General features: G+C 37.8%; 1 protein-coding gene across 1 annotated transcript in view; it reads right to left on the reverse strand.

Moving 5' to 3' along the window:
• LOC150081540 (uncharacterized) overlaps positions 1 to 16,596 on the reverse strand; it is a 76,221-nt gene that overhangs the window by 34,574 nt on the left and 25,051 nt on the right. Inside the window, exons 3-4 of the mRNA XM_090380239.1 lie at positions 13,789 to 13,842; positions 4,211 to 4,301 (exon numbers count right to left, since the gene is read on the reverse strand). Coding sequence (XP_090236365.1) covers positions 4,211 to 4,301; positions 13,789 to 13,842 — 145 coding nt within the window. The remainder of the gene's footprint in view (positions 1 to 4,210; positions 4,302 to 13,788; positions 13,843 to 16,596) is intronic.

Consider the following 16,596-nt stretch of genomic DNA (forward strand, 5'->3'; position numbering starts at 1 on the left):
CTGAAGTTGCTTCTCTGTTGCCGCATAGAGCTTGATGTCATCCATGTACATCAGGTGGGTGAGGGTATACAAGTTCTTTCTTCCCTTCTTTGAGGTTATATCCATACTTGCTGCCGTTGAGCATGGTGGATAGCGGGTTGAGTGCTAGACAGAACCATAGTGGGCTCAGAGCATCTCCCTGAAAGATTCCTCTTCTAACAGGGATTGGCCTGGTTGTGATGTTCTCAACCTTAATGGTGGTACTCCATTTCGCCATTGTTGTTATCGGATTGACCTTGTAGATCTTCAGGGTCTCTATTAGCCAGCTATGAGGTATGGAGTCAAAGGCCTTGTGGTAATCGATGTAGGCCTTGTATAGGTTGCAGTGCTTCTTGAAGACTTGCTCCATAACTGTGGCATCTATGGTTAATTGCTCCTTGCATCCTTTGTAGGCGCCTCCGTAGCCAGGTGGGAAGAAGCAGCAGTACGTAACACACGCTTCTTGATTAGACCGGGGTTCGAGCCCGTCACCACCAGATGCGGAAAGGTCAGGGAATGACCACTGCATATTCCTGGAGCAATATGGCCTTAGTTGCTAATGCTCCTAAAAAAAAAAAAAGCCAAATAATAACAACTTAGCATCCTTTGCTCCTCCGCTTGCATTCTTTCTGCTGTTCAGCCATTATGTTCTGACTCTCTAAATGGTCTGACATCTCCTTAGTTATGCAGCTGGTCAGGATCTTGTACATTGTTGGGAGGCATGTGATTGGCTTGTATTTCGCTAGGTTTCTTGTATCTTCATCTTTAGGCTTCAGATACGTGACTCCTTCAGTGAGAAACTTCGGGATTGTCTCCGGGTGCCTTATCATTCGAGTGAACTGCTTTGCTAGGTGCTTGTGTGTGTGTGTGTGTGTGTGCAGGTGAGCTTCTTGTACCAGTAGTTGTGGGCGTTCCTGATCGATTGTTTTATTTCTTCTTCTTGAATCTCTCATCAATTGTATGTCCTTCATTTTCTTCTGTTCTACTTCTATCCAGAGTGCTCTGCTGTTATGTCTTACTTTACTGCTACAGATATTTCCTCAGAACTCTTCGATCATCTTCTTCTCGGGTGGTCTGTTTCCTGCTTTCTCATGTTCACCCAGTTTCCTGTAGAAGGCTCTTTGGTCCTCCTCGAAGATTCAGTTGTTTATTTTCCTCTGGGAGCTCTCTTTGTATCGGTGTAGTCTCTTGCTGAGTGTGAGGAGGTTCTGCTTCAGTGTGTCCAAGTATTCTCCTATTCTCTGATTTCTGGTCTCATGTTTGATGTGGACGCTGTCTCTCTTGAGGATGCTCTTCACCTTTCCAATCAATTTCTTATTTCTATTACTCTGTTGGTACTGGGTCAACTGACCTACCTTGACTCTTAATTCTTCTATCTTCTGTTGAAGTCTTCTTTCCCAAGCTGGCGGTTCCTTCTGTTTTCGGTTCTTCTGCTGCTGGTCTCTCGTTTCTTTTCCATTAATCCTAATGGCTGCTATGGCAGCACAGTATACTGCTGTGTGGATAGCCTCCAGCATTGCACCATTGTTGTCAAGGTAATGTGGCATTATTTGCTAATTGAGGTGTTACTTTCCACAGGATTTTATTTGGCCTCTGCTTAGGTATCACATGGGTTCTTGTGGGGTCCATTCCTTTGAATTCTGTTAGGGCCTTCTTCCACTCATCTTCTATTCTGGATAGCATGACTTCGTCTCTTTTCACTTCAGCTACTCTGGGTTGTATTTCTTCTTGCTGTTCCTCCTCTGGTTCCATATTCTTTGTGCTTTGTAGCAGATCGCTGATATGCTGCTTGATTTTTTCCAAGATGGCAGGAGCTATTAAGTTCTTTGTGACGATGGTCCTTCTTTGGTCTGCTAATCGCTGTTCGGTGACCTGAATAACCGGGTATCATTCCAACCACTTGGTATGTAGTCGCGATCTGTACATTGTCATATCGGTTTCTAGCCTGGTTATTTCATAGTATGCTCGCATGATGTATGTATTCATTTCACTGCTCAATGCATTTCATTTCAACGCAACTTCATGCGTTGGCATTTTCTTCCTTCCTGGGTGGTCAGTTGTGCAGGAAACACTTACAGTTGGTGGGGGCTGGGTGGTCTTGCCCTTCTCTTGTTGTAGCCTTACGGGGGACAGCGCCACTTGCTCCACTGTCTTGCTCGGGAGACAGTCTCCAACTTTTTGAACTGACCCCTCTGCCTAAGGCCTGAACGCAAGTGACTTTATCCTGCGCCACACTCGATGCAGTATGAATAATATTTACCTGCGACATCATCCATCTATGGAGGTGAACTTGTTTAGCTTCGGCTTATGTCCAGTGGTTTATTTATTTATTTAGTTCTCACGAGTGACACCAGATGTGCCACTATCTCCCTCAGTCATCACTGCAATGTAATGGGGGTAGGTAAGTCCAATGGGGTAACTTTTGCAATTTTTTTTTTTTTTTAATCAATTAATATTACTATATTCGTCTCCCAGCATAATAGATTCACATTCACTTCCACCAATGCGGGATTTGAACCCGGGTCCATCAGGCTGGTAGTCCAGTGTCTTAACCGCTGCGTTATTATTATTATTATAGCCTTATGATGCAAGGAAGCCTGAGGCTTTTGCTGCACTAGCCAAAAAAAATTTCAGTTACCCCAGACAGAGACAGAGACAGAGAGAAATAGAAGGGAATCACCAAGAAAGAGAAGAATGATGATATCCAGCTTAGGACTCTGGGTGTGCCAAGCCCATACTCACCAGATGTGAGTCCCTGGGGCCTTGTTTACTACATTTTGTGCATCAGACTGCAACTCAGTTCTGACAGACTAACTATTCTCTTCTCCTGTACTACTGATCTAGGACCTTGATTTCCCAGAGATAGAGAGAGCAGGAGAACTTAGTGCAAACACAGAAGGAACCCCAGCATCTAAGTTTTCCCAGACATCCCATTTATACTAACCAGTATAAATGGGATGATCAAGTTTAACCAAACCTGATCTTCTCATTTAAGGGCTGGCTGTGGTACTGGGGTAATGTGCAGATGCAAATTGACAAATTGATCCCATATGCTTCCAAAAAAATTGCACAGCCCATTGTTAGCTGCTGCACTTTTCTGTCAGCTGCAATGAAACAGTTACAATGAAGTTGTAAACTCTTCTCTACTTGGCCATCCAAAGTATAAATGGATATTTAATTTTAATATTTTTATTATTCCAAATGCTTCACATTTCCATAGTGTTCTTTAATATGAACAGAGAATGTGTCTTGAATTGTATCCCTTAGTTGGTATAAAAAGTCTAGTAGTTTTTACGATAACATCGCTGAATGCTTTCCATTTAGAATTTGCTGTTGGTAATATCATCAGCTGGCCCACGGCATAAAATTTGAAAACTGCGCAAGACCAATGTAGTCATCTTTCTGAAAGCAAGTTTCTTTCCATTGCCTTTAACACATCTTTAAATAAATCCCACATCATTACATTGTGATTGCTGCCACCTAGTGGGCTTTAATCTGCAGCTTCTTAATGCAGTATTTAATGGCAGTACAAACTGCTCTTTTAGATTACATTACATACTGTGTAAGAAAGTCACTTCATTAAAACACATTTATATTGCTATAAATTTATAGTTTATAGGCCTCTTCTGATACTGATTACACCATTACAAAACTGTAGAAAGCCTCCAAATATCACCTATATTAGTACTATAACAATGGCAGCAGAACAAAAAACAAACAAACAAAAAACAGTTAGTTGAAATAAGACTTTCTTGGAACCAGTGAATTGTTTACTACATTTTGTGCATCAAACTGCGACTCAGTTCTGACAGACTATTCTCTTCTGTACTACTGATCTAGAACCTTGATTTCCCAGAGATAGAGAGAGCAAGAGAACGTAGTGCAAACACAGAAGGAACCCCAGTATCTATCTTTAAATTTTTGCAGACATCCCATTTATACTAACCAGTATAAATGGGATGATCAAGTTGAATGACTTAAATGACTCAATTAAGAAATGAGATTACTTCATAGGTTTCATACGAAGTGAGTTTCTAGATAACAGAGGATTTTATCTTTTAATACCATTTTTATGAATGAATAGAAATATATAGAGATGAAATTTAAGTGAATAAACATATTTAAAACAAGACTAGAAGTTTAAAAACCATCTAATCTTGTTTAAAAAAATAACAAAAGATAAATATATTACCTTATAAGTACAGTCAAAATCTGTAGCGTGGTGACCACTGTTGCTGGAGTCAAGTAGAATGCTGCAAAGTGGCCAATCTCCCCAATAACCACTAGAAAATTTAAATAAAAAATTTTGACATTTAGACATACTCTATGTTTAGTTATATTACAGAGTCACTACAGATGCAGTTAATATTTTATTATGATGGAAGTATACACAACAATCACTATATATGTGTCTGAAGAGAAAACTAAACATACTAGTAAAATACACTAAACATACTTTGAAACATACACTTTCAAAAGAAAAAAATCTCCTCTCTCTCTCTACATACAAGCAAGAATTCCATTTATGCATGGTATGAAAAATTTTTCAATGTGTATGTGTGGAAAAGCAAGAGCAAAGGTAAGCATGGACACCTACCTCCAGTTAATATATTTAACTGGAGGTAGGTGTCTATTCCAGAAATTCTTTAATATCTTTGCTTTTAGATGCTGTCAATTTCAGTTAAAAGACATCAACCTGGCAGATAAAAGTTTGTAATGTGTGCATTGTATTTCAGGTATGACATGCCAAAAACCTTGTATACTATACTCAAAAAGTGTTTACTATTATATCACCATACAATGCTCACGATGTGTTGGGTAGCCATAACATAAGATTTCTGTAGCAGATTTTTTTTTTTTTTTTGGAGGGGTGGGGGTACATAGGGAATATAGGTTAACCTATTAACGTGATATCTGGCATAAAAAGTCATCAAAAATATTCTAAAAAAAAAAGTCCTTAAAATTTTTAAAAGTATAGAGGTTTGGCTTAAAAAAAATAAACAAACAAACAAAGAAACACTCGAGGTGTGACCGGACCACTGCCTTATACAAAACGATAATTACCTCCTTATCCAGCAGGGATAAGGAGGTGAGGTGATTATCCCTTTGTATAAGGCAATGGAGGCCTCTGTAGTCGAGTGGTCAGGAGCGGGAGTGCAGTAGCACACGCTCCTTGAGTAGACCGGGGTTCAAGCCCCTGACAGCTAAATATGGTCGATCTGCCAACCAGCACTGAACCAGCGTGGCAGATTATGGTCCATTTCCCTCAACATGAATTGTTGAGGAGGCTTCCATCCTGCAGTGGGTTGAAAATGGCTGCAGTTTACCTTTTTTTTTATAAGGCAATGGTCAGGCCACAACTTGAGTACTGTGTACAGGTCTGGAGGCCCCATTTTAGTAGGAACAAGTACAGAGAAGGGCAACGAGATTGGTGAGGAAAACGAAGGGTTGCTCTTATGAAGAAAGGCTTAAGTTCTGCAAATGCAGCGTCTCGAGACTAGGCACCTGCAAGGTGATCTGATTGAGTTGTGTATAGGCCCTTAAATGGTTTGAGCAAGCTCAATTCTGATGAGATTCTTCCTCTTGCCCAGACTAATCACCTGAGGGGACATAAATTCAAATTGAGGAAAGACAGTAGTAGAATAGATGTTTTTCTTTAGCCAGCAGATGGTTGATTGCTGGAACAAACTTCTATCTGTCATGGAAGTTGACAGCTTAAATAAATTCAAGGCAGAACTAGACAAACACTTGTAGTGAATGGATGGGTGAAATGGAAAGATTTTTTTTTTTTTTTTGGCTGATGCTATATAAGCTTGCTTTCTTGCATCATATGCCTCTATTAATGCTAATATCCTGAAAGTCAGTGTTGATCTGACTTTTCGTTTTCAAGCAATGCTGAACCATACAAAAATGATATAGGTTTCTTGAAGTCTGAAGTAAGGATGTCAAATTAGAATTGATCCTGAAACAATTACAGGGAATAACAGAATATATCCTGAAACTTTGATGCCAATCTGACTTTTCCCTAATGAGTGATGCCCAAGCATCCGAAATGGACTTTCATTTATACAGGGTGTCTCAAAAATATTGGTACAAACATTTAGGGGAGATAGTTAACATCTAAGGGAATGTGAATCGCATAAGAACCCATAACCGGAAACGTCACCGTAAATCGGTACACGGCGCTGTTCATCAGTTCACAAGAGGGAAAATTTCTGGTTTACTCATTCAAGCAGTAGTCGCCGCATGAAGAGCATGCATCGATATACGAACTGTGAGCTTGCAGACATGCACCTAGTATATGGATTAGCAGAGGGCAATGGACAAGCTGCTCTACGAATTTATGGAGAATGCTTCCCAGACAGACATGTACCGGACCGACGTTTGTTTAGCACGTGCATCAAAATTTGTGCGATTGTGGGTCATTTAGAGGTAACAGGAGTAGTGCGGGCAGACCACGTTCAACGCGAACTCCCACCATGGAAGAAAGTGTGTTGAATGCCATCCAGAATAATCCTACTGCCAGCACATGTGCCATTGCCTCTGCCTTAGGAGTGACTCATTGCAGTGTACAGCATGTCTGGCACAACGATTCCTTACATCCCTTTCATCTCCAAAGGGTTCAGTTACTACTCCCCCAAGATCATCCTGCACGTGTGGCTTTTGCGCAGTGGTTTCTCCAAGAAAGTGTTCAAGACTTGAATTTTCCAGCCTATGTTTTGTTCACGGATGAGGCTTATTTCACTTGGTAAGGCTTATTCAATCAGCACAATGCTCATGTGTGGGTTCACAACAACCCACATGGTGTGCACCCCCCATACGGCACAACATCGCTTCGCAATAAACGTGTGGACAGGTATGGTCGGTGACTGCTTAGTCGTCCCATACCTGTTACCATCCCACATGAACTCCGCTAAATATTGGATCTTTCTTGAACAAGTTCTACCAGGGTTACTTGACAATGTTGCAGCAAATGTGAAATGCAATATTTGGTTTCAACATGACGGGGCGCCTGCCCATTATGGAAGGTGTGTTCGTGACCATTTGAACAGGCGTTTTGGGCATCGATGGATTGGTCATGGTGGACCCGTTGCCTGGCCGCACACTCACCTGATTTATCGAGCCTTGATTTCTTTCTGTGGGGGGAGGTCCCTCAAATCTATCGTGTATGAATTGCCTGTGGAGATGGAAATGGATCTCGTGGCAAGACTCGTCTGCACTGCTGCTACTGTCAAAGAAACTTCAGGTGTGTTCGACCGTGTCCGCCAATCCATGCTGCGTCGGTGTCATGCATGCATCGCGTCTCATGGTGGAACCTTCGAGCATCTGTTGTAACATCATAAAATGCATCCATCTCGTACTCCATTGTTAATATTATGTCAAATAAATGTCTGCCACTAATTATTGTCTTGTGTCATTTCTGCTTCTTGTGCCTCTGCTACTACTTTTCCATGACGTTTCCAGTTATGGGTTCCTATGCGATTCACATTCCTTTAGATGTTACCTACCTCCCCTAAACGTTTGTACCAATATTTTGAGACACCCTGTATATATGGAGGGTCCATATGTATATACACCCTGTATATATACATATGGAGAACTCAAATTTTACAAAAACGAAAATAAGCAGAATTTTTGTGTTCCAATTTTAATGAAGTTTGTGATGGCTTGGCTAGTCTTAAAAAGACCAAGCATAAAATTTTGTGGGAGTGGAGTTCTTATGTGCAGATGGATGGAAATGTTAAAGACAGTAACGGACTTTACATACTTGTGAATTTGCCTAAAAGAAATGTATACTTTCTACTGTGATTTTTTGCATTATATGAAAAGAGATAAAAATATTTTGGAGCTGGTGTACCTTATGCTATCAAGTTTGAGTTCAGTGCGTAGCACATGCTTCTTGATTAGACCGGGGTTTGAGCCCGTCACCACCAAATATGGAGGATGCGGAAAGGTCAGGGAATGACCACCGCATATCCCGGAGCAATATGACCTTAGTTGCTAATGCTCCTAAAAACCAAATAACTAACAAACAAACAAACATACAAAATCACTAGCTAAATTTTAAAAAATAAGCCGATGGATGCGACTAAGACTATTTAATCTGTTTGTAAAACACAATTTAATATGTTAATAAATCAAGAATATGGTAAAAACATCCAAAAAACTTATCCATTTGTAGGAACTCAAAAAAGTCTAAAACTTGGCACTTATAATCTTTTTTGAAAGAGGAATGACTGTGATCAGAGAATTCAATTGCTATTCTTTATCCTAAAGATAAAAAACTTAAAACTTTATTAGAAGAATGGCAACAGTGTTATTACCATTTTTCTAATAAAGTTTGCATGCAAACTAGGCTACATAACTCCTATGCCTAGAGGTGGTCATCCATCAGCCTCACAAGAAGTGATTCAAAGAATTGATAAGTTGCAACAATAACAAATCTCAATCATTATTTGAGATAATCAAGTACTCACCATACATCATGTTCTCAATATTACTGCATTACATAGACTCATTCTTTGGGGCATGTATGTAAAGCCTTAAATGTAGGCCTCCATCTGTTTCCTTACAAAATCAAACATCGCGTTGATTGGAACCAAGACCATCAAAGCCATAGTGATTTCACCCAGTGGATAATTGACAAGGTTGTACCTGATCCAGAATGGTTATCTAATATTTTATGGACAGATGAAGTATGCTTTCACAGTGATGAATCTATGTTTTCTCTAGTCCAAATCAACAATTTTGGAATATATTTGAGGAATCATTCCACTCATTAAATGTTACCATATGGTATAGATTTATAACACATATTATTATTGATTTCTTTTGCTTTGAAATCATTAACAATTTAGAGTATATTGAGACATTCACAATTAATGGCATATGATATTTTAGCTTGTTGTGAACCAAAATTATCCCAGAGATGGATGAATTTGGTTTATGTGATGCATAATTTTTATTCAGGGTGGTACTATGCTTCATATCAACAATAATGTCAAACAGCTCTATGAGAAACTTTCTCACAGAAGAATAAATTATCAGTTTCCATTTTCCACATCCCTGGCTTGCAATATCACCTTACTTAACTCCAGCAGACTTTTAGTTGGTTGTGGGGGTGTCTGAAACAGGGCCGTGCAAAGGTACTTGGGGGTCCGAATGCAAAAGGGGTTAAGGGGCCTCATTTATTTATGTTTAGAAAAAAATTGCTCCCTCGATTGGGGGCCCTTGTGCCGCACATCATGCATCCCCCCCATTCGCACAGCCCTGGTCTGAAATATTGTATTTACAGTGATTTTCCTTCAACTCAGATTTGGAGGATGCAATCCATTGAGAGATAGTAAACATTCCATCAGAAATTTTGAAGGCAGCTGCAAAGAACACAATGATTGCTTATTAGAAAATAATGAACACTTTGATTGTCGATCAAGACTGACGAAAAATTTATCTTGGTGTTGGTTTTCTAAATTAATCATTTTATACATGCAATGGTCAAATTTCAGGCAGATTTTTTTATTGTTTAAAAAATCCAAAGTATCCTAATTACAATGCAAAAAAATAATGTTTTTTGATATGACCTGTGGTTTTTGAATTATTAATTTTTAAAAGTGGGAAAGGTCTTTATAACCATTTATTCCTCTGTGTTGTTATAATTGGCTCAGTGCCTAGGTGGTGTTTTCTTTTCTTTTTTTGAGCTACTCTATGTTCAGTACTATATACGTATACCAATAACAATATGACATGAGAAAAATAACTTTTCATCCTGTGTAATATTACACAGTAAATTATATAATCTGTTATAAATTAAGTTCGTAAAATGATTATAAAAATACTGAACAAGATATGGATATTTAGTTCAGATAAGTCCTTTTGTAATAACAGTTTCAACCTTAAGCTTTGATTATTTATGCATAATGTCCTCGCCTTAATTTAAAATACATCAGTATTTTTTTTTTTTTTCACATTTTTTTCTTACAGTTCATGCATTAACTCTCACAGTTCTGTTTTGCATTATAAATTCTATGTAAAGAACAGTTTCACTCGAGGTTACAAGGGTCCGAAAATATTACAAGGTCTGACTCTGAAAGATTTCCACAGCCCACAGTGGAGCACACAGCAAAGAAAGACAAGTTAGAAATACTTTCTGTGCTCTTTCAAAGGAAGAGTTATGCTGACCATTCGTTGCTAAACAAATACACATAGGTTGACATATTCTTTATGATATTGGTTTGTTTAGGAATTGTTTTGCCGCATCGGCATCTATGGCCATAGTGCGCCATACCTATGGTAGTATGTATGCTATTTCTTTACAGATCGCAAGTCAGAAAACTGGTTTTTGACTAGCTAAAGGAGGTGGTATACACTGATTACTTCTTTGAGAAAGGTAAAAATGTTTGAGACATTTGTTTTATTGCCCAAATGTGAAGTAAGTGTTAGAGGGTCTTCTGTTGTGACTGGAGTGAAAATATTTATGTTATTGGAGATCTGGATCCTGCGATAGTTGGAAGAAGACCTCCTAGAAACATTGAAGTTCCAGCAAGGAATTCCACCACACATAAAGAGGTATGGTGTTTCCCAGAATGATAGACTGAAGAAGTAAAGCCAAAGTGGATGAAATGGCCTAAGGACATATCTTTACAGGTCTCCCCCCCCACCCTCCAATTCTTTTATTTGTGACAACATAGTGGTTTTACCAATTTTCACATATTTGGAGAGCTCTTAGTTCAATTCCTGTTGATGACTAGACAGTGGCGTAGCCAGGAATTTTTGCCAGCAGGTACATTTACAAACAAAGGCACCAATTGCAATTCACAAAAACAGTGCCATTTGCTTTAAAAAAAAACTGCCACAATACCAGATTTCAGCATCAGGAGATACAATGTACCTGCTAATCCTACTCTGGCTACGCCACTGTGACTAGAGGAATAAAGTGCCTTTCTTGGAGGACTAAACAATTTCTAAAGTACTCTTCAATCAAGGCTGTAGTTAGCTGATCTCAGGCAAAAGAAATGGGTTTCTCAATGCATACACACAACATGTGAATTGGCCAATAAACACTTACTTTTGCAGACAATACACTTTTACATATATGTTACACTTGAGTACTGTTAACAAAATAATAATAATTATTATTTATTTTTTTATTTTTTTTTATTACCATAAGAACCTTTGAGTCCTTAATTATATTTAAGATTAAATCAATATGTAAAAAAGGTGTATTAAGGAGTTGGGTTTGAGAATTTTATAATTAACTTTATGTTTAGTCAATTTTATAAAAATAACTTGTTAATAAGGATTTTAATAAAATTATTTTTATAAAATTGATTTTATGTTTAGTCAATTTTTATAAAATTGACTAAACATAAAGTTAACTATAAAATTCTCAAACCCAACTCCTTAATACACCTTTTTTACATAATAAGGTTCTGATGTAATAAATTAGTTGATAACTAATACAATACAGTAACTGTACTGTATTGTATTGTATTATTATTAATATTCCTTTATGGAGTTTTTTCTGCACCATGACGGGTACTGGTATCGAGTGTATTGGATTGTTGGTAATGTTTGGTTACTGTTATTATTACTGTTGGTAATAGGAACTCCCTTACTATATCCTACAGGTGTTCAGGATTGCAGCTTTCTGGAGTTCCATGAAAGTGTTCTCTGGGAGGCCTATTGCTGCTAGCTTCTTATGGAGGCTCTTTGGCACCATACCGTGGTTTACATGGTGATTGGGATGCTCATTACTTGTTCCATTTGGTACGTTAATCTGGGATTACTGCTATCCATGTGCTCTACCTTGCATTTGCTGATGAAACTTAAATTGCCATTTCTCATCCCATCTGCCTAATTTTTTTAGATCTTGTTGCAGTAACTACCCTGATTACTGTCATTAACCTCTCTGCCAGAATTTGTATCATCTGCAAACTTAGGCATTAAGCCTGATATAACTTTATCAATATCATTAATAAATACAGAAAATAACAATGGGCCCAGAACTGAACCATGGGGTACTCCACTAATAACATTAGTCCAGTGTCCATTAATAACCTCTCTCTGTCTTCTCCCACTCAACCATTCCTTTATCCAGAGCAGTAACTTGCCCTTAATGCCACAGCTCTAATTTGTACAGCAGTCTTTTATATGCAACAATATCAAAACCTTTTTTAAAATCCAAGTATATGACATAAAAATTATTTTTTGCATCCAGTACCTTTGTTACAGCATCATAGTATGCAATCAGATTGATCAGATAAAATCGCCCATTAACAAATCCATGGCATGAATACACTATAATTGCATTCCTGTTTAGTCCTGCATTACTTCTTTAACCACAGATTATTTTCCCAGGAATAGAAGTTAAGCTAACAGCTCTGTAATTATTCATATCACCATTTGTTCCCCCCTTTGTGAATTGGGGATTCACACATCTCCAGTCCAAAGGGACCTTCCCTGAATCCAGAGATAGTCTCATTATTATGGCCAAGTGTTTGCTTGCCTGCTTTGCTGCCTCTCTTAATATAATGGAATAGATCACATCCACCCAGGCACTTTTTTTGTATTAAGATTCAACAATTTCTTTTCCACTTTCCTCTCCATTATCACAAAATCATTTAGCTCTCTGTTAGATTTTAATGAACTTCTGACATTCCCTTCCCTAAAGAACTCATGTGGGAATGTAGATGCAAAATACCTATTCAGCTTTCAGAAACCTGAAAAGGTATTTTCTAAGTAAAAAATTCTTTGCTGCTTTTCTTAGCATTTCCAGAGACTTTTCATAATCTCCCTTAGCTTGCCTAATCTCCTTTGTAACTTGATTACAGACTGGTTTATATTTACCATAGGCTTCTATATCACCTCACAATTTATATGCCTCTCATTTGTTTTTCTTCTCTGCTACAAATCTCTTCAGTTCATCTAACATCCACTTAGGTCTAAGCCTGGAATGGCATTAGTTGATATGAAAAGCCTAATAGCTTCTTTGATTACTTATTTAATGCTTTTCCATTTAGAATTTGCTGTTGATAACATCATCAGATGGTCCCACTGTAAAGAATTTAAAAACTATCTGAGATCACTGTAGTTACCCTTACAAAAGCAAAAGCCCTTCCCTTTACCCTTGACAGTAGTTAGTTATATCTTTAAGTAAATCCCATATCAGCACACTGTGATCAATGCCACCCAGAGGGCGCCTCTGTAGCCAGGTGGGTAGAAGCAGCAGTACGTAGCACACGCTTCTTGATTAGACCGGAGTTCGAGACCTTCACCACCAAATACAGAGGATGCAGAAAGGTCAGGGGATAACCACCGCATATCCCCAGAACAATACAGCCTTAGTTGCTAATGCTCCTAAAAAAAAAAAAAAAAAACACCTAGAGAGTTTTTTTAACTGCATATTCTTAATGTATGAAGAATTGCTATTGATAATCAGATCAAGAATATTGCTTCCACTCATTGTCTTTCTAACATGGTGCTGTAGAAAACAGCCATCCAATAAATCCACAAAAGTCTTGCTAGTGTGGGAGTGACCAACCCACAAGTTCCAGTCAATATCTGAAAAGTTAAAATTCTCCTTATAAATACTTTAAATAATCACTGCTGTTATAATTAAATAGATAAAATATACTTATGCATTCCAAACTGTGGGTATTTAAAATAACAAAAACTTACTTCTCTGAATATACAAGCAATATTTTATCCTCAGAACTTAAAAAAAATGAGAAAATTTTATTCAGAAATTAGTAATTTAACCAACTTACTTACTTAGTGTTGCACCCATCCACCACCTCCACTCTTTCATGTAGAAGTATCTGCCTCCTGAAACAGTATTTTTTATTATCAAGCAATTATATACATATACTATTCTTTTATTTAAAAAAAACATAGACCAAGTCAAACACATTAAACATCAGCAGAGTTTACCATGAGCATTTAAAATAAATAAAAAAATAAAGATTTATGATAGATTTAGCAATATTGGTCCACACATGAAAATTTTTGAGCTGCCAAACATCTTTGTAATTCTATCCCACTGAGATTGAAGTATAGGGTGGTGATGCCCTTGGACCTAAAAAATTCAGCAGGAAATAATGAACCATAGATCACAAAAGCTGCCTTCCTTAAAACTGAGAGAAATGCAAAGAGACACCCTGGGCCATATTTAATTTGTAGGGCCTGCCACTGATTTTCTTTTTTCTTTTTCTTTTTTTTTTTTTTTTTTTTTTATTCACTCACTCATCACTTATTTTCTTTTTTTTTTCACTCACTCGCTCGAATAAAAAGTCATCCCATTTATGATATTAAAAATTTGGAAGTAATAATTCAAAATTGATTTGACCTTTATTTTAGCAATCTATTGGGTTGTTTTTTTTTTTTTTTTTTTTTTTAAGGAGCATTAGCAACTAAGGCCATATTGCTCCAATGATATGCGGTGGTCATTCCCTGACCTTTCCGCATCCTCCGTATTTGATGGCTCACGGGCTCGAACCCCGGTCTAATCAAGAGCATGTGCTATGCACTGCTGCTCCTGCCTACCTGGCTACGGAGGCACCTTAGCAATCTATGATGAATACATTATCAAATAGTTTTGAACATTATCTCACTTTATTATCTTCACTGATGCTGAAGATGCCAATTGAAAATCCTGTTCAATCACTCACTCATCACTTATTTTCTTTTTTTTTTCACTCACTCGCTCGAATAAAAAGTCATCCCATTTATGATATTAAAAATTTGGAAGTAATAATTCAAAATTGATTTGACCTTTATTTTAGCAATCTATTGGGTTGTTTTTTTTTTTTTTTTTTTTTTTTTTAAGGAGCATTAGCAACTAAGGCCATATTGCTCCAATGATATGCGGTGGTCATTCCCTGACCTTTCCGCATCCTCCGTATTTGATGGCTCATGGGCTCGAACCCCGGTCTAATCAAGAGCATGTGCTATGCACTGCTGCTCCTGCCTACCTGGCTACGGAGGCACCTTAGCAATCTATGATGAATACATTATCAAATAGTTTTGAACATTATCTCACTTTATTATCTTCACTGATGCTGAAGATGCCAATTGAAAATCCTGTTCAATTGGGCATAAGCTGATACAAAACTAGAGAGTAATGACTAGGTGTGCTGCCGTAAAGCATTAAGAGTGAGCACTTCAATAACTGGACATGAACAATGCTGCTAATTTTAAATTCGTGCTTTTCAGAATGTGGATATATAATTATTGACAATTGGCTTAACTTGATCTTGAATTGTTCCTGTTTATGCAATAATTAACAAAGATTTCTGTAATTTAAACTGGAGGGATATAAGAAAATGCTTTTGTTAAAAGTTTTAACTGGGTAACCTGAGTAGACAAAGGGCAAAATCACCAAAATTGTGCAGGCTCCTGAAGACCAAATGCACCCAGCTCAGTAGCCATTAAATCAGAATGCCTTGTAATGGGAATAATTTAACTTTCCATTACTGACTGAGACTTGTGAGTTAGTTACTCACACAGTATCAAGACTTTTCTGGATTTATTGGATGACTGTTTTCTGCACCCACTCATTACAGAAACGACAAGAGAAAGAAATATTGATCTAATATGATTATCAGCAGTGGCTATTCATGCACTAAGAATCTGCATGTAAAGGAACAACTTTGTGGCAGTAATCATAGTATATTGATATGATTATTGTCAAAGTAGAAGTGAGTGGTCCTCTGGGTACATCAGATCACAATTTGGTGATGATCTCTTCTCCAATGGAGCCTTTCTCTCATGGCCATTCGCAGCCTTGTGTTGTTCAGCATTACAAGAATGCAAAATGACATGATCTGCCAGATTTCTTCTCTTCTTTTCCTTGTCTGGATTACTGTTTTAAATCTTCTGATGGCAATGTTTGCTCAGATCATGTCAGTGAAATTATTCTTGTAGAGATGAAATCCTTTATCCCCACTAAGTGAAATCCACACTCCACCTTAAAATCTCCTCCTTTATCTAAACCTTGGTTTTCCAATAAATGTTCTAAGGATGTTCAAGATAAGAATGTTGCATATTGCAATTGGCTGTCTTGTATCCAAATCTCCAGCTTCATTTTCTGCCTATACCATAAATTTTGTTACTGTGTGAGTGACTTACCCACAGGTTGTAGCCAATATCTGGAAAGTTAAAATCCCCTATTATAAGGCATTCTGATTTAATGACCCATGCTATTTGTCTGCATAACTGTTTGTTACATTCATTACTGTCATTTGGCCTATAACTCATTCCTATGCTCATTTTGTTTTCCCCAATGCTTATGTCACAATCTGACTCACTATTGCATTGGCTGTCTATGTCAGTTGGGTCCATTATCCATAGGCACCTCCGTAGCCAGGTGGGAAGGAGCAGCAGTGCGTAGCACACGCTTCTTGATTAGACCGGGGTTCGAGCCCATCACCACCAAATATGGAGGATGCGGAAAGGTCAAGGAATGACCACTGCATATCCCGGAGCAATATGGCCTTAGTTGCTAATGCTCCTAAAAACCAAATAACAAACAAACATTATCAATAGATTTTGTATACTTCTTAACCAAGAGCATAACTTCTC

This window comes from Mastigoproctus giganteus, chromosome 8, assembly GCF_048544385.1.
Source record: "Mastigoproctus giganteus isolate SK-2022 chromosome 8, ASM4854438v1, whole genome shotgun sequence".
Lineage (NCBI taxonomy): Eukaryota > Metazoa > Arthropoda > Arachnida > Uropygi > Thelyphonidae > Mastigoproctus > Mastigoproctus giganteus.